This window comes from Zonotrichia leucophrys, chromosome 1 (genome assembly GCF_028769735.1).
Source record: "Zonotrichia leucophrys gambelii isolate GWCS_2022_RI chromosome 1, RI_Zleu_2.0, whole genome shotgun sequence".
Taxonomy (NCBI): Eukaryota; Metazoa; Chordata; class Aves; order Passeriformes; family Passerellidae; genus Zonotrichia; species Zonotrichia leucophrys.
The window spans coordinates 92,535,201-92,551,923 of record NC_088169.1 but is presented as its reverse complement, the minus strand read 5'-3'; the positions used below and the strand labels follow the sequence as shown (position 1 = coordinate 92,551,923).

At 45.9% G+C, this 16,723-nt stretch overlaps 1 protein-coding gene across 1 annotated transcript; it reads left to right on the top strand.

Moving 5' to 3' along the window:
• The first annotated feature begins 12 nt into the window (after nt 1-12).
• LOC135452361 (uncharacterized) lies at nt 13-16,679 on the top strand. The gene is made up of 20 exons (XM_064722357.1): nt 13-204; nt 282-338; nt 1,883-1,920; nt 3,163-3,303; nt 4,694-4,756; nt 5,912-6,032; nt 6,429-6,521; nt 7,525-7,685; nt 8,736-8,821; nt 9,021-9,104; nt 9,935-9,997; nt 10,145-10,222; nt 10,316-10,404; nt 11,055-11,091; nt 12,306-12,454; nt 12,673-12,735; nt 13,050-13,125; nt 13,503-13,587; nt 13,750-13,837; nt 14,360-16,679. Exons 1-20 carry the CDS (start codon nt 52-54, stop codon nt 14,468-14,470), a joined length of 1,836 nt encoding a protein of 611 aa, XP_064578427.1. The 5' UTR covers nt 13-51; the 3' UTR covers nt 14,471-16,679.
• The last annotated feature ends 44 nt before the right edge of the window (nt 16,680-16,723 follow it).

Here is a 16,723-nt window from a genome sequence, read left to right as displayed (position 1 = left end):
GCCCCAGCACCGCCCCGGCAGCGGGAGGGCTAGCCGGGAGGGAGCACCGCGATGGCGCCGCTGCTACTGCTGCTCCTGCCGCTGCTGTCCGTGGCCGCCGCCGCCTACCTGTGCTGCGGGCGGCGGTACACGGGCAGCGCGGCCGCCGTGATGCACCGCCGGGGGCAGCGCCCGGCCGGGCCAACGGGCCCGCCCAGGGACTTGGTGAGCGCCGGGCCGGGGGCGACGGGCGCGGGGTGGCGGGGCCGGCGCTCACCTCACTTCTCGCCTTCTCTCCGCAGTGGGCTCCGAGGCTATGCGGCGCCGGGCTGCGCCTCTTCGTCCATGTGGCTAACACGGTGAGTGCGGGCCGGCAGACGGGGCAGTGAAACCCGGGGCTGCGCGGGGAAAACCGGGCGGGGGGTCCGGAGGGAGCGGGGCTCGGCGGGGAGGTTGTGGCTCTCTGCGAGCTCTCGGGTTCTCCCGGCCCCACAGGTGTGATGCCGCGGGCACTGAGAGCGCCGGCCTCTGGCTGAGGGGGTTCTGTCTGTCTTCGGGTGTGGGAGCCCAAAGCTGACGCCAAACTCGAAATAAACTGCCAGCAGCTTTCCCTGGGCGTTAAAGGGCTCGGGTCCCTCAGCAGCCCTGTGAGGGGGGTTCCAGCGGGGTGCTGAGGCAGCTGTGCCGCCGGGGCTCCCCTCGGCTGGGCTCGGGCGTGTTTGGAGCCTGCGGGCCGATCCCGCTGTGGCACTGGGACCGCTCGGTGTCGGGGTGCAGAGGGACAAAAGCCTCTATCCCCTGCACTGCCCACCTCGCACCTGCTTCTGCTGGAGCAGCTGGGTCTGATTGCTGCTGCTGCTGCTGTTGCCTGGCCTTTCCTTTTGAGCGAAGTAGGCACAAAAGTTTCCTTTCAGCCGTGTCGCCTGTTACAAAGCTTGGTGTCCGGCTGGGCCTGGAGTGAGACAGCTTGATGGGCTGTGTTTATTTGTGAGAATTCCTTAGGAGTGGCTTTCTGTCAAGATGTAACAACCAGAGTACTTTGTTATCTTTTGCTTTGTGGCCGCTTCTGGTGCATGGCGAAGGGCTTCTTTCCTTTCTGATACCTCCCTTGGAAGGGCGATGTGAGATTTCTCAATCTCCTACGGGATTGTGCTGTGTTAGATTTGATGTAGATTAGGAGCCGTGTGTTTTGAAAACGGTGCTGTAATTCTTATGCAATGTGTGAGGTAACATGCTGCTTTGTGGGGCTGGCAGTGTGAGCCTTGCCTCAGACTTGTACTGTATTTGTACATCTCACAACGTGTTTCTGAAGTCCATTGTTAAGGTATTAAGACAGGCCAGAACAAGGCTGGTCTCATTGGGACCGTTGATGCTGCTACTCTTGGAGCCAGGGTATTGAAAGACTATTTTCTGCTGTCTGCTACCACAGTCTCTAAATTTCTCACACGTTTCCAAGTTGACTCATGTTACTGTGGGAGCTGGTTGAGAGATGGGCAAGGTCCTAGTAGTATATAAAATAATAAGCTCCTGCCTTATCCAGTGTTTGCATAATCTGTGGAACACGAAGGAAATAACAGATGGGAGTTATATAGATGCTTCTTAACAGTGTTGCAGCTGCAGATGCAGGCTTTCTGTGTGAGTCGGGGAAAGACAAAGGCAGAAGAATCAGAATACTCTTTTTATAATTATATAAATATGAAACGTGGGGGGAAAGCATTTCAGGCCATTTTTGTAGTATAAAATACAAGTGTTTGTGCTGTTTCTTTACTGCATAGTATTGTATGCTCTCTAGGGTGCTCTGAGCCTGCAGCAATCGTGAGCATATTAAGCATTCCTTGTCTAGTGAAAGGTGTTCAGGTCAAAGTTGCTGCAAACCAACATTTTTTTCTTGCTTTTTTCTTAGGCTTTTGGGCAGATCTGCTTACTGCCGTTCTTAATGAGGTAAGCATGGGGACTTTTCTCCTGCTCTGGGTTTCTTTTATTTCTTCTTTTAGGTTTAAGGTACTTGCATTGCACACTGCTTGTATTTATTAAAAAGAAAGCTGCATAATTTGATTGGAGAATAAGATTACTTCATAGTTGTTTGCTAGATTGTTTTTTTTAGCTACTGTCATTGAAGTGGCTCTCTACAAGAAGAAATTAACCTTTTTCACACTCGTGCAGGTGCATAGAAACTGTATTCGCCAGCTTTTCTTTCTGCTTTTTGTTTGCCTTTATGTCTCTTTGTCTTTGCTCTTTTGTTAAAGGACAGTCTTTTTTTCAAAGCTGGTGGCTGTGCAAATATGCTGTTCTTATCACTGATAGGGTTAAAAGAATAGTAGTAGTGGGGAAGTGAGGCCAGACATAAAGTTCAGAGGTTTTGGTAAGTTCTTTTTAATGATGTTCTCTATTTTAGGTCAGCCTTTCTTCTTTCTCTCATATGTGTTTTTGTTCAGAAACTGATTTCAAGAATACTTGGCACAAGGAGTAAGAGGACACTTGGGCAAGAGGTTCAGGAACCTCTTCGTGCTTTTTTCATATAGTTTGCTCATGATTTGAAGGGTCATCTGTGCAGATTCCAGGACACTAGGAACTCAGTTGCCCCTGAATTTGACTTGGGATGTGGGCTTTTTGAGCAAATCAAATCCAGGCAAGTGTTATTGCTGTTAAACTGCAGATCATTCCTGGATATCTGTGACAGGGTTTTGATCTCCTTGCTTTGTGTGGTCCAAGCTATGGATTTATGCTGCAATCTCCATTGTATTTGATTGCAAACAAACTGTGTTCAAGCAGGTCATGGAAAAGTCTGAAGAGGTGCTTGTTTTAACAGGATTAGTGGTTGAATGTATGGCTTACACTACATTCTCCTTTTATTTTCCTCTCCACTCCTGTCTTGTTTGGTCTATGAATGAGAGGTCTAATTAAAGCGAATCAAGAACTTCCACCATTTCTTTCCCAGCTCGAGTTTACAGAGGCTGGCCTTATTTTAAGGGGTAGGATGCTTTGTTAGGCAGAATAGATTTGATGCTGCCTTTAGGAAATATGTGAATATGTAAGAGAGATTAGCTTGTAACTGTTGCAACTCCCTGCTGTGAAAGCAGACTGCTAAGACAAAATGTTCTTGGGTAAAGGTTCCTTCTAACAGTCTGAAAAATTAGTCATAGTTGAGGTTGAAAACTCCAGCAGTGACTTTCTCTTGTTCAGAATGAACAACTTCTCGCTTATGCGTTCCCTTGACATTCACGAAGATCCCACGTTTATCCCGGAGGTTGCTGCGGGGGTTACAGAAGACAAGTCTGAGGCTGAAAGCCCTTCAGATGTTATCAAGCAGCTGACAGATGCAAGGTCAGTATGTGATGTGTAAGAGAGAAGTGGAAGAATACACGTGCTGGCACTGTTATGTTAGTGGGAAGCTGTCCATTGTCAGCAATTTAGATTGAATTCTTGTTTCCATGCCCAGCCACTTGACAAAACAAATAGTGCTGTCAGTCATCTTGCCTTTTGTAATTTACAAATCACCACTAATTACGAGCAATGTGAAAGGGAAAAGTCTGCTTATTGGGGAGAGACCAAATTCTGCCCTTACCAAGGCTCTGGTTGCAGTATTAGAGCAGGTACACTTAGTGTTTGGCTAGTCAGTATATAGATTCCTCTAATGACTTTACAGGAGTGCTGTTTCTAGCCTGCAGAGAATCTCAAAGAGAGCACCAGGTTTGCTTGGAGGAGGGGAGGAACACAGGTTCTAAAGAAAATGGTGCACAAGAAATTGGCTTTGTTAGTGATGAGAAATGGTCTGCTGCTTATGTGCTAGAGCCATTGATTTGGTGTTGAAGCAGTTTGCTTGTGTGTACCCTTGTGTGAGCTGCATCGTGGAGTACTCTTTCACAACACACCCAGATGTGCTGCTGGCTGTCTCTGGGTTGAACTTTTGACAGCGGTCCTGGGAGTAGATTCACAAGTATATTCTATCTAGGCTATAATGTTGTAGTGGTGAGTAGCAAATGTAAATCTGGAATACATTTTGAACAGTTTAATAACTGCTGTATTCAGTAGGAGTATAAAGAAACCAGAACATACTTAATAGTATTTGCAAGCGACCCCAACATCTGGGAAATGATTGGCATCTGACTCCAAGGCTTCAGAATGCTGAAAACTTGCTTTATTAAAGCTATATTATATTACATGACATCTATATTAAAGATATACATACTATACTATATCATACTTCTAACTGCTACTGAAACACTTGTAACTGTCTCCAGACCGACAGTCCACACAGCTTGGACCTGATAGGCTAATTAACATAAACAATTCCACCAGAATCCAATTACCAAATTCCTTCAGGTAAACAACCTTCCCAACACATTCCACATGTGCAAAATACCAGAAGCAGCAAATAGAGATAAGAATTGTTTTTTCTTTCTCTGAGGCTCCTCGCCGCAATTCCCAGGAAATATCCTTGGGGAGTTGTGTCTGCTTGTTCTCTATAAGAGAGCTGCAGCTACACCTGCACCAGGCAGAACTGATCCCTGTGGCATCCCTAGTGTGCCTGTTGCCTGGCTTGTGTGCAAGGAGTGTGACAGAGTGTGAGCTGCAATGCAGGGGCTGGCAATCCACATGGTTTGCTGTGAGCGATGCCCAAATCTGCATTGGGCAGTGATGATGAAATGTACAGGTCTGAACAAACCTGGCTGTGGTAGCTCACAGTTGCACCTTTTAATCCTTTCTTTTGCAGGTCTGATTCTGCTAGGAGCGGGTTTAGCTTCAAAGGGATCAAAGACTACCTGGAGTGCTACCGGTAGGTGAAGTTATGGTCTGGAAACAACCTGTCCCACATGTTCCTCTGCTGTGGGCTGCCACTGTTCCACAGGCTCTCAGGCATCTCTTTGTTAGCATTGTCCTTGAGGTGCCATTGTCTATCACCACTTCCTGATGTTCTTTCCCTGTAGTAGAATAACAAAGGAAAGTCAGCTGGGAGAGCTGGCACAACTTTACAAGCCCCACAAGGATATTTAAATGCCATTTTCTTTGGCTTATTGTCAGTCTTGTCTGAGAGAGATTTCTACATATCTTGTTTTCTCAAACATGAGTGAGAAGTAGATGAAGGTTGATCTGGATTATGCAAGTTGTGCATACTGTGGGTCTCTGATGAATCCCTTGGTTCCCCAGCTCCTTGTGCTTCTCTGAGCATGACACCTGCTTTCACCCAGTAGACATGTCCAGCTTGGAAAGAGCTGAAAACACCCTCCTGACTCTGGGGCTCCATGAGCTGTTGGCTGCCTGGTAATCCTCGTTGCCTCTGGGTCATGTGCCAGAAGTGGAGCCCTTGAAAAAATATTCTTGCACCCTAGAACTTGTTTCTCAAGGGCCACCTCTGCCTGCAGGCTGTGGCATTGGAGCAGAGGGCTGACACTGCAGTCTGGTGTTACAGGTGCATCTTGGCCACAAAGCTTTTGTGTCAGCCAGAGATGGTGTGTTTGTGTTTCACACAGCCTTTGCCAGGAGGGAGGGAAGGTTTATTAAAGGTGGGTTATGACAGTACTGCTGGCAGCCCCTTCTCTGTAATGAGAGGCCTGCATAAAGGGGTGTGACCTCTTGGTCTTAACTCAACATACTGGGAGTTTCATAGCTTCCAAGCTTTCAGGAGCTTGAGGACTCTTAAGTATACCTGTCAGCTGTTTCTCTCTGTTTATCTGTCTGGTGGTTCAGAAGCATTTGGGTAACTCTCCTAGCTTTTGCCTCTCTTCTAAAGAGCATTCAGTGTAGGCAAATTCTCCCCTTATGGAAAAGAATTTCCTGTCTTGATGGTATCAACAGTGTTCAAATCATCACCACACAGAGTTTCTTACCTGATTCTTGCTTAAAGCTGTGACTGCTGCCATCTTGCTGCATGGGAGACGAATCCTGTGAGGGAAAGTCTTGTAACAAAGTTCCAACTTCTCCTGTCCTGTAGGAGTGGGAAGCTGACACCAACCCAGGTGGCCAAGAACATCATTGCCATGTTGGAGGACTGTGACAAATCCACGCCACCGCTCAGAGCCATAGTGCAATGGGACCAGGAGCAAATAATGCTGGTAATGTCTCCTTCTGGTAGGAAAGAGGCCTCTGCCACCCCAAACATCCATTAGAAGGGCCAATATGCACAGAAAAATAGGTACATTTTTCCTTACTCTCTGTGTAGAGGACTACAAACAGGTTTGCTTTCCTTCCTGTCAAGAGAGGTAGCATTAAAGCAATCTGTTTCCTGCTGGATGACTGTTTCTAATAGGACTTCTGTGCTTATGTGGCATCCATTAGTGTAGATGGTTCCAAGTTGTAGTTTCCCACCAGCATATGGTGGAAGAAGGAAACTTCAATAGACTGGCCAAGAAAGCCATTTTTTATATCCATTCCAATACTGATGATGACCTTCAGCTCAGCTAAATATATATATAGCATATGCTTTATGCTTTTTCTTTTTCTCTGTGCAGATGGCTGAGGCCTCCACTACTCGTTACAGGAATAAGTGTACCCTGTCTTGTCTGGATGGCATCCCAGTGTGCCTGAAAGAAGAGTTCAAAGTGGTGAGTTTCCTTGTCTAGCTGCCAGTTCCTGCTGCAGGCGGTTAACCTGGACAACTCCCTGTGACAAGGTTTTGAGACCAGCTTCTCAGCAGAAGCCTGAGAGTATGTTAGTAATGAGGGGTTGTATGTGGGTTTGTAGTGAGTAGGATTAACAAGTTTTGCAAGGGGAAAAGAGATCTTGCATACAGCAGACGTGCTCCATATCTTGTGCTGATCTTTTTAATCCACAGGGAGTAGAAGGTGGGTGTGGGAAACAGTCTTATGATGAAATGAGAATGTATAAAAGCATCTGTACAGTGGGTGTAACTGTCTGTATTTCTCAGGCACTGATTCTGCTCTACTGGCAAAACATCTCTTTCACCTTAAAATACATGTGCCAGAAATACATTAGTTCCTTTAAAAATTCCTACTGACGAAGATTTTTACCTGTGGCCTAACAAGAGCTAACAGTAAATACTTGTGGCAGTGCCATCAGGCTGTTGTAGGCTCTGCAGAGACCTACCCCTGTGGTGGGAGTCCTGTTTATGTACAGATTCTTCTGTTGCTGCCTCAAAGTAGAGTACTTAGCATATCCTGAAAATAGCCCATCTGTTATTTTGGCATTCAGCTAATCTTGATGCCAGGCTTCAGAGCATGCAGATCTGAAATGTTGTAGCTCTGTCCATTGACAGATGGAACACAGAGCTGTGTGCCATGGGGCCAAGGTGATCTTCAGCCTCTGGGCATGGCAGCTGCATTGCTGCAAGGAGGCAGCCTTTGATCATCTGCATGTTTCTGCTCTTCTGTATCACGGTGTGAAAAGGACATCTCTCTGAGGGAGAAGGACCAAATATTGAAGGGTCAAGTCCTGACATACACCAGCGCAGGACAAGTTGAAGAGTGGTCCTCCCTAGCCCTTGCTTACCTCCTTGTCCTAATGTCTGGGATCTGTTGTGATGTTGAAGCGTGCATGTGCTCCTTTGCCAGGGCTTTAGAATGAATAATTGAGTGTCTTGTTGCTAAGGTACCTTACCATCACCGAGTGGGAACAGTGTATCTTGGGACACAGCCAGAAACAGAAGATGCTACAGTGGCCAGGAAGCTGCGAGAGGCTGGGGCTATCATTATTGGGGTCTCAAACATGCATGAACTAGGGACTGGAACAACTGGATGCAACCCTAATAGGTAAAAATCCCTGTCTTCTCTCTTCTCCCATTGTAGAAATACCTATTACTGTCCAGAACTCACAGGGAAGGCTGCAAAAATAAGCATGACCGAACCCTGAGGGTATGAAAACCCAGTACTGTACATTTGAGGGTTAGAGTAGGTGTGGAAGCCTGAAGGCTCCTAAAACCAAAGGAAGGAGAGGCTCTAAGTGTTGTCTGCTGAGTAAGGAACTTGTCAGGCCTTATAGGCCTGGAGGTGTGAATGTTTATAGTATGAGTGGTACACAAAAGCTGTGACAGAAAATAAATAAATAGTCATATAATACTCAGCCTCAGTGATGGCTGAAGGCTTAGAACATTGAGAGAAAGGTACAGTCATCTCAGGAGAACAGTGGCTTTACTTCTTAGCTAAAACAGGTTCACTGAATTTGCATTACTGTGGTGAATTCTCCAGCTATAACCAAGCTGAGAGCTCAGCTCCAGAGCAGTAGTGCTCACAGCCTCGATGAGCCTTGTGTAGAGGCACACTTGGTGCATGTGCAGCTGGGGGGAGCAAGGGCTCCCCCTCAGCTGCAGCAGCGTGCCAGCATTTCCAGCATTTCCTCACCGTGGGAGGGCGGCTGGATACCCAGTGCTTGGCTGGGCTCTGCTGGCTGGGGCTGTGGTCAGGCTGGAGACGTGGGGAGCTGCTGCTCAGGGATAAAGGGCAGAGCTGACTTACTTGTCTGTGAGGGTTGCTGGCCACCAACTGCTCCACCTTTTGGAATTGCATCATGCACTGTGGCAGGCAGTAATGGCATGGTGCCATTGCCAAGAGAAGAGCTGAAGTAGCATCTTTTCTCTTGCTTTGGGCCTCTTTTGAGTGGGCTGCTTATGCTCACAGGAGATTGGACTCTGAGGCAGAAGTCTTTTATGCATCCTGTTTTCTAGGGACAGGCACTTTCTGAGATTAAATGGCTTCTCTTTACCAAGAGATCAGAATCCCTGAGCTGTGTTTCTGGATCTTTTCCTGCCCTATAGTGCACACAGTCCTCCTAAGAAAAGGTTAAACAATCTTTGTCTGCTTCAGGTACCACAAGATCCCTAGGAATCCCTACAATCCTAACCACTTCACAGGTGGGAGCTCCAGTGGGTCAGCAGCAGCTGTAGCAGCAGGTAGGTGGTCCTAAGTGGAGTTGGTGTACCAGAGTACCTCAGGCATTTAGTTTTTATGGGGGGTTTGGGTTTAGCAGCTGGAGGGAACTTGTAGCTGAACAGAGAGCTCTGTGTGCTGTCTTGGATACAGCTGCTGGTAGAATGGACAGGGCAACATCTTGTGTCTCTGATCACAGGCCAATGTGTGGGTTTTTTGTAGGTCTCTGCCCCGTGGCTATTGGCACAGATGGAGGAGGCTCTGTGAGGATTCCTGCTTCCTTCTGTGGTGTGGTGGGGCTGAAAGGTAGGGCCCTTTAATCATGGAGGGGTGTGTGTTTGTCTTGTTTTCTGTTCCAGATAGAATGCCACAAACAAGTCAGACACTTATTAATTCCTGTGGAGTAAAATTTGACCAGAGAAACTCTGAAATATAGCACCCTGAGAGTCATGAGGGTTAGCATGGCAGCATGGAAGTGTTCTCTACTCTCTGTTGAACACGTGCTCAAAAAACCTAACTTACTTACATCAAATACTAAACAAAATATGCATGCTGCTCTTCCTTTCTACCCTTTCTGCCTTTAATCTGAGACCAGATACTCAGCCATTACTCTCTTTCCATCTTTCACATGTGGTCAACTTGACGAATCTTGATTCATCTGAGGAAGATGATGATGATGATAACAAAATGCTAGTGGTCAGAAAGGTGATATGAGTACTTGCAGAATACAGCTGGTGTTAGGCATGAAGTTTCACCAGTGAAGTGGGTGAGACCTCCCATGGGGTGCTCTCTCCTGCTATTGATAATCCTGTTCCTGTCTCCCCATCCTCCACACCACAAATTCTGCTTCTGCATATTTAAATATAACTATTCCAAAATGTCCCTGCACATATTTCCCCTCAACTAAATAATTTCTATGGGGGGAAACCAGTTTCACTACTCACATGTTTCACTGATGAGACAGACAGGGGTCAGCAGAACAGGGTACTGAAGGATGAGAGACTGGGCTCTGAAACGGCAGACATAAAAGTGACTGGCAGGGGGTTTGCTGTTTACCCTGGGTGCACCAGAGCCATGTAGGTGGCTCTTCCCAGTGGCTGCTGATACCCAGCTAAGTCCCATTTCTTGTTCTCCAGGTACATTTGGGCGCATCAGTGGTCATGGCAGCTTGCCACTCTCCTACTCCACAGTCAGCGTAGGTAAGAGGACTTGTGCTCCACTTCAGGGACCTTGCTGTGTGCTGCTCTCTGTCACAGGGGAGGCAATCTCTGCCTAGAAAAGACGTGGGGAGGAAGGTACTATTTATCTCTTGTCACTTTTTTATTTATAACTGGTCTCTTTTACAGGCCCTATCTGTACATCAGTGGCAGATGCAGCCATTGTTTACAGTATCCTTGCTGAGCCAGATCTGCTCTATCCATATGGTAGGTGAGCCCTCTCCCTCCCTGAGCCCAGATGCTCTCCCTTCCTAGAGGCATCTTAGAATAAAAGGAGGAACTCTTCTTTGTTCCCTGCAGGACTAAAACAGCCCAAAGCAACCCTATCTGACATGTGTGCTCCTGACCTGAAAGGCTTAAAACTGGGAGTGGACTGGACATTTTTTAAGGTGCCTGGTTTATCTCTTATCTTTCTGCTGCTTTGCAAAATAAGATTTTAAAGGAGCCCAGTGCATTCATTAACTGGAAGATAATACAGCCTGTGTGAAAACATCAACATGGACATATTTTTTTCTAAGGCAGAGTTTTTGAGTAAGAGTCTGTTGGAGGCATGAGGAAAGGTCATGACTGCTGCTTATTCTACTAGAAGCAATGTTTCTGAACTGATAACAAAAGGCAGTTAGTTTAAAAACAAATGAGGAAAAGCAGTGTATCCACTCGGTGACAGTGCTGTAGCTGCTGTATGTTATTTCATTATTCCAATGTAGAAATGGGGCTTGCAAGCTAGTGCTGCTTGAAAATTGTAATACAGCCCCACAAATGTACTCAGGATTTCTTCCTGAAGGTAAAAAAATACTCTTACTGGCTCTGGCACAGTGCAGATGAGGAATATTCTCTGCTCTGGAAAAAGTGACCTTTCCTTTTTATTAGGGGTGTGACCTGCAAGCTGTTCTCTTGCAACATGTGACCTAAGACCTGTAGGACTGTGTTTCACTGCTGTTAGGGATAGGAACAAGGAGAGCACCACGAGGACTGAAGTCCTGGTGAGTGTGCTCACCAAGATGAGCAGTTACTAAAGTTCTTTCCTCTTATTCTTTAGGCATGTGATGCTGAAGTCCTGTCTGCCTGTGAGAAAGGTAAAGAGGGAAAGTCTGTAAGTCTCTTATTGTGCCAGATACTATGGTGTCACTTCGTGCTCCTCTTGTGTATGCATTAAACAGCTCTTGCCTGAAGTCCTTAAAGGCAGTTGCTTAAAGGAATCTGCTGGATGAACAGCAGTAACTTTGTATTGGGGAAGCCCCCTTGACTGCTGAGGGTTAAAAAGCTCAGCAGTTGTAGGCCTGTCAGATTACAATAGAATAATGCAGTCCAGTGTGCTCAGCCTCTGTGTGTATAAAGACAGATCTGTGCTTGGTAATACTTACTCTGCAAGCTTTAATGGTAAAAGACTTTTAAGAGAAGGCCTTGTTTCACAACATAATGCTCAGTAGTAATAGAGTACTGGGTCTTTGTGCTATATCCAGTCCTCTGGTATTTCCTTGAAATCTGCCAAATGGTGCCTCTAGGGTGCCTTTGTCAGAGTTTAGACTAAGCAAAATTGACCCTGGTGAGTACTTGGGGGTGGAGGAGAAAGCCTCTACAATGCCTGGTATAGTAGTTGCATTGGAGCTGAGTATTCAGGCTTTGCCTGGATTTTCTTCACCCTCCTTATTTCCACAACACAGTCCTACATTTATAGAGTTTTCTTAGGAGAGATGGATCCGTAAGCAAGCTTGGGTATTTATGAAGAAGCTAGGGTCACAGAAAGGAGAGGATTCTTTTCAGACTGCAAAAGATTCACTTTTCTCCAAAGTCTTGGTGTTCAGCCTTGTTAAAATGCATCGTGATTTAGTGGCTCTGTATTGTTTACCTGGTCTCCTGAGTATTCCCTGATTCCTTTCCATTATGGTTCAGAAGAGGCTTTGAATAGGATCTCTTGATGCTAAATAATCACTTCATGCTGATAGAACACTGGTCATGTGAAGTGCTCAGGGAAACATTGTCAGTCCTTCTACTCTTTGGCTTGACTGGGAGGCTGGAGGGGTGAGGAGAATTTGCCTGAAATAGAGCAGGTAAGTTAGGAACCTGTCTGCAGCCCCTGCCCTGTTGGAATACTGAGATGTAGGTAGGTTGAAAGTATTTCCCTAGGGGAAGCAGCTGCAGCTGTGCCTGCCACACAGTGCACTGAAAATGCTTGCCCTGCAGTGGCATATGGGGTCTCTCACTCTGCAGGGGTTGGGGATTTGCAGCCTTTCTGTGAAGTCTGGAGAACTTAGGGATGCTGTCTGTGCTTTACCTGTCCTGTACACAGCGGTGAAGCACCTGCAGAGTTTGGGAGCCAGTGTGGTTGAAGTCTCTCTTCCAGAGATGGAAGAAGCCCGAGTGGCACATGTGATCTGCATTCTCAGTGAGATGAGGGACTTCCTGCAACCTGACTTCAATAAACATTTCCATGAAATGGTAAGTAGCAGCAGCTTGGAGCAGTGTCAGTAGTTGTTCTGACTGATACAGATCAAATGTCATGTCAGTAAGAAACCTGAGGTGCTCCTGCTTCTTCTATGACAAACTATCTGCTGGAGAGCTACTGGTATAGAAGAGCAGACCTGGAAGAGAACTCTTGGGCTGTCACAGTTCAGTTTTCTGCAAGCAGAGCCTTGATCAGTTTTTTTCTATTTCAGAATTTGGAAACTCGGGCTAGCCTGGCCTTGGCTTGCCAGTTCACAGCTCTGGATTATATTAAGGTAAGGAACATACTGAGATGAAGGCTGAAGGGAGACACTTAGTGAAACTGTAAAGGTGGGGTAGGGACTTCTCTTAGCCTCCCCACATGCATGGGAAGATGTCACCCAGCTTTATCTGTCCTCTGCTGTGAGAGCATGCTGCATGGTAGGGCACCACAGAGGACATGCCACCTGTCCTGTGCCCTGATTCCAAATTGTGGGAATGGTGTGTTCTTCTGCAAAGGCAGAGACGCTGATGGGCAGAGTCTGCCAGCATCAAACATGAATTTTGTGAGCCAGGAGGGCCCATCAGACAGTATTCTCTCTGCTTGCAGGCAAATCGACAGAGAACTCGGAGCATGAGATTTTTGCAAGAGATCTTCAGCACTGTGAACTGTATCCTTACACCAGGTATTGGCACTCTTGGCTACAGAGACAGTCCTCAACAGCTGTGTGGTGCCTTTTAGGAGCAGTCACTTCATTAACTTCCCCTCCTCAATTCTGAGAGTATGACTTTTGTGCACTTTGCTGTGACTTGCATCCTTAGAGGATAATGCAGCCTGATTAGAGAGACCACTGTGAATTTCTAGACTTAGTGGTTATATCCATGGCACTGCATCAGGTTGCCCAGAGAGCATGCAGGATCTTCATCCCTGGGAATATTCAAAAGCTATTTGGACATGGTCATGGGCACCCTGCACTTGCCAACCATTCCTGAGCCAGAAGGTTAGACAAGATGACTTCCTGAAGTCCCTTTCAAGTTCAGTCATTTTGTGATTCCTCCACAGGTGTTCCTTGCACTGCTCCAAGAATTTATGAATCTGACCTCTTGACTGGGAGCAGCGATATGACCTGCACAGTCCGGTGCATGAGGTAAGGAAAATGCTACTTGCACTACAGAAACAAACGTTTGGGAACAGCTGTCAAAAAAACTCAGACTGGAAGGTGGGAGAGATTAATCATAGCTGCCTCTACCAAAAAAGGATGAATTTGCTGCTGTCCCCAGGAATATTGATGACAGCTTTTTCCCTCTAGGTTCATGCAGCTTGGTAACTTCACTGGGATTCCAGGCCTTGTGGTCCCCATTGGATATTCTACTGCTGGGCTCCCAATTAGCCTCCAGGTGAGTATTTGCTCTTTGTGAATGCTGAGGCACAAAATCCCCAGCTGGCTTTGTCCTGAAGCATCACAGCCAGGTCTCTGCTGTTCCACACAGCTCACTTGAGGAGCCAGCAGTTACTGGAAGTAAAAGCTTTAATTTGAGGGTGATTTGCCTCACTCCTAAATGGCAGAGGTCTCTGGATATCTTTGAGAAAGATTTCTCTGTCTCCCTGTCGACTTGCATCAATACCCAGTATTCATCGCTACCCTTTCCTCTCTTATGTCTCATTTCTGTAACTTCTTTTAAATCCTTTCCCCTTGAAACAAGTCTCATGTAAAGGAAGGATCTATGTCTTGCAATTGAAAGTCACACAGCTGCCTTTATCCCAAATACAGTGATGCCATACTTACTGGGGTAAAAGGAGAAAACATCTTTTGAGGATGTTGAGGTGGGGGGAAATTGTTTCCAAAACTTTCAAGAGCATCTGTATGATGCTACTTTTTTTCATTCATCCTTCTCGTTCTGCCTCTCATCTTCTTCCAGGTCATGGCAAAATGGTGGGATGAAGCTGTTCTTCTGAGGATTGGCCTAAAGCTAGAGCAGTTCCGTGACCAGACCAAAAAACCATCCATTTATTATGACATCCTGGCGTGATGGAGCAACCAAGATGGGGAGCAAGTCTGGTTTTTTCCTAGTCTGACCTGACCAAGTATTAGAGTGAACTTGTTTTCAGTGATCATCAGAATAAGGCATAGCAGCAGGCCCATCTGAGGAATGGGGACAAACCACTGATCTAATCAGGCACTGAGGCTGAGCAGACATAATTTCTGCTCCCTGCTTGGTGGATGGTCCAGATTATACTAGGGAGACTAACTGTGCTAGCTAGTTGGGGTTTTGCCAACAGGGGAAGCTGCAACTATCTTCTACAATTTCTTCCCATGTAGGAGTGCTGTGTATGGGTGGAAGGCAGTTGCATCTGCAGGACTGCATGCAGGCAGCTCATACTACTGTAGATGGCAAGGTAGAACCTTAACCTTCTCATGGTACTCCTCCTCTTCCAGGACAGAGCAAAGGTACTGTTTCTGAAGGGGAAAGGCAGCAAACACTGCCTAGCACCTTGGAATGAGGAGAATCTTAACTCACCTGCACTTAGGCAGTGTTTGTTTTGGCCCTGTACTCAGGCACTGGGTACAAAAACCCAGCAAACCATAAAGCCTGTAGCTAAGGAGGTGCTGCCAACAGTGCAAGGTCAGCCCAACGGCTGCACGGTGTCTGGGAGTGCTCACTGCCCCAGAGTCCTGCCTCTCTTAAAGCCTGGCATGCAAGGGAAGGAAAAGCCACACCATGAACCCTCCCTGACTCCACCCCAAAGCCCTGGTGCAGTGTTTTGGCTTTCTTTTCACATCTCCATTTCCCAAGCTAAGCCTTTTCTCCTGCTGGTTGCTTATATATAAGCCTAATATCAAATGGAAGAAACCACTGGATAATGCTATGAAATACTGTTCAAGAGGTGCTGAGCCAGGTATGAGAAACAGGTGGAATTTCTAGGAAATGCTACTGAGCAACTGCAGAATTGAAGCTGGATGCAAGAAGGGTGTTGCACAAAGAGCAAAAGAGCGTATGCAGCAACGAGCCTGCTCTAGATAAGAAGCCAACCTTCTCTTATCTTTAAATTACTTCCTAAAGTAATCAAGGTAGACATGGATAACTACATACAGTGTGACATGACTGTAAGCCACCATGTTGTTTTATTGAAAGGCTTCAAAGTGTAAATTCCCTAGTACCTTTGTCCTGCCAGCAACATTAGGGCCATATGAAAGAAGAGACTTAGGAGTAACTAAACCTAAGCATTTGTGTTCATTTTGGGGTGAATGCTCAGAGGCATCTTCTGTTGTCTACCTTATCAGGCATCCTGAGATTGTGATCAGGCTGCTGGAGCAGCTGTCCTACAAACAGCAGAGATCACTGTATTGTTATGTAGCTTGGAAGGAAAGAAGAAACACAAAGTAGTTGCAGTTTCTCTTAAACTCAGTACTGTTTTGGAATTTCTTTTTCCCATACCTACATACTTCTTAACCAGAGCTAGCACTTTACTAATGGCTGAAGTTGTCAGATGGCATCTGAATCCAAGAACATTGCATTGCTGTCCCCTGCTTAATTACCTGAGTTAAAACATCAGCTCCCACCATCAGCTATCACCAGCATGCACAGTTAATTGTATGGCTGATAATGCTTTTTATCTTGAATGGGATACTGCCACAACTGTTTTTTCACTGGAGTTTAGTATAGCTCAGCTTTAGGAAGAACAGTCTCAAAGCAAGGTATTTCCTATATTATTAATGATAAGTTATTAACACTACCAACATAAATTAAATTGAAACTGATGATATGTACTGCTTAGCAATAAGGGAGTTGGTAAGTTTCACAAGAATAAATTTCAGCTAGGAACATTTCTGCTTGAAGGAAATAACTGAATATTTCCTAATACAATGGTATTACTCAAGGAATTAAGAGATAAGTGTCTAAAATATTCAGTTATGATCCTGCTAGATAAACCTATTTATTTTAAATCCCTTCCTAAATGCCACACTACCATAAAATTCTAATTTCAATATTTAGTTCATTCTGAGACATGGTGAGGGAGCTCAGGTTGCTAGGAGGAGAGAGGCTAAAGTAAACAGTTAGTTTTTAAAAATACCTGCATCCTCCTAACAGTGGGAAGAAGAAAGAACTGAGTTTTTACTGGCTGACAGTAACACTGTTTCCTCCCTTTGCCTAAACATGTTTCATCAATGCACATTTCCAGTGCAAGAATTTCCTAGGTCTGAGGTCACTAAAATAAACTTTACTCATCCTGGTGAAAGGCCCCTGTGTTTCCTTTTTTCCCCTGCCTGTTTATCCAAATTC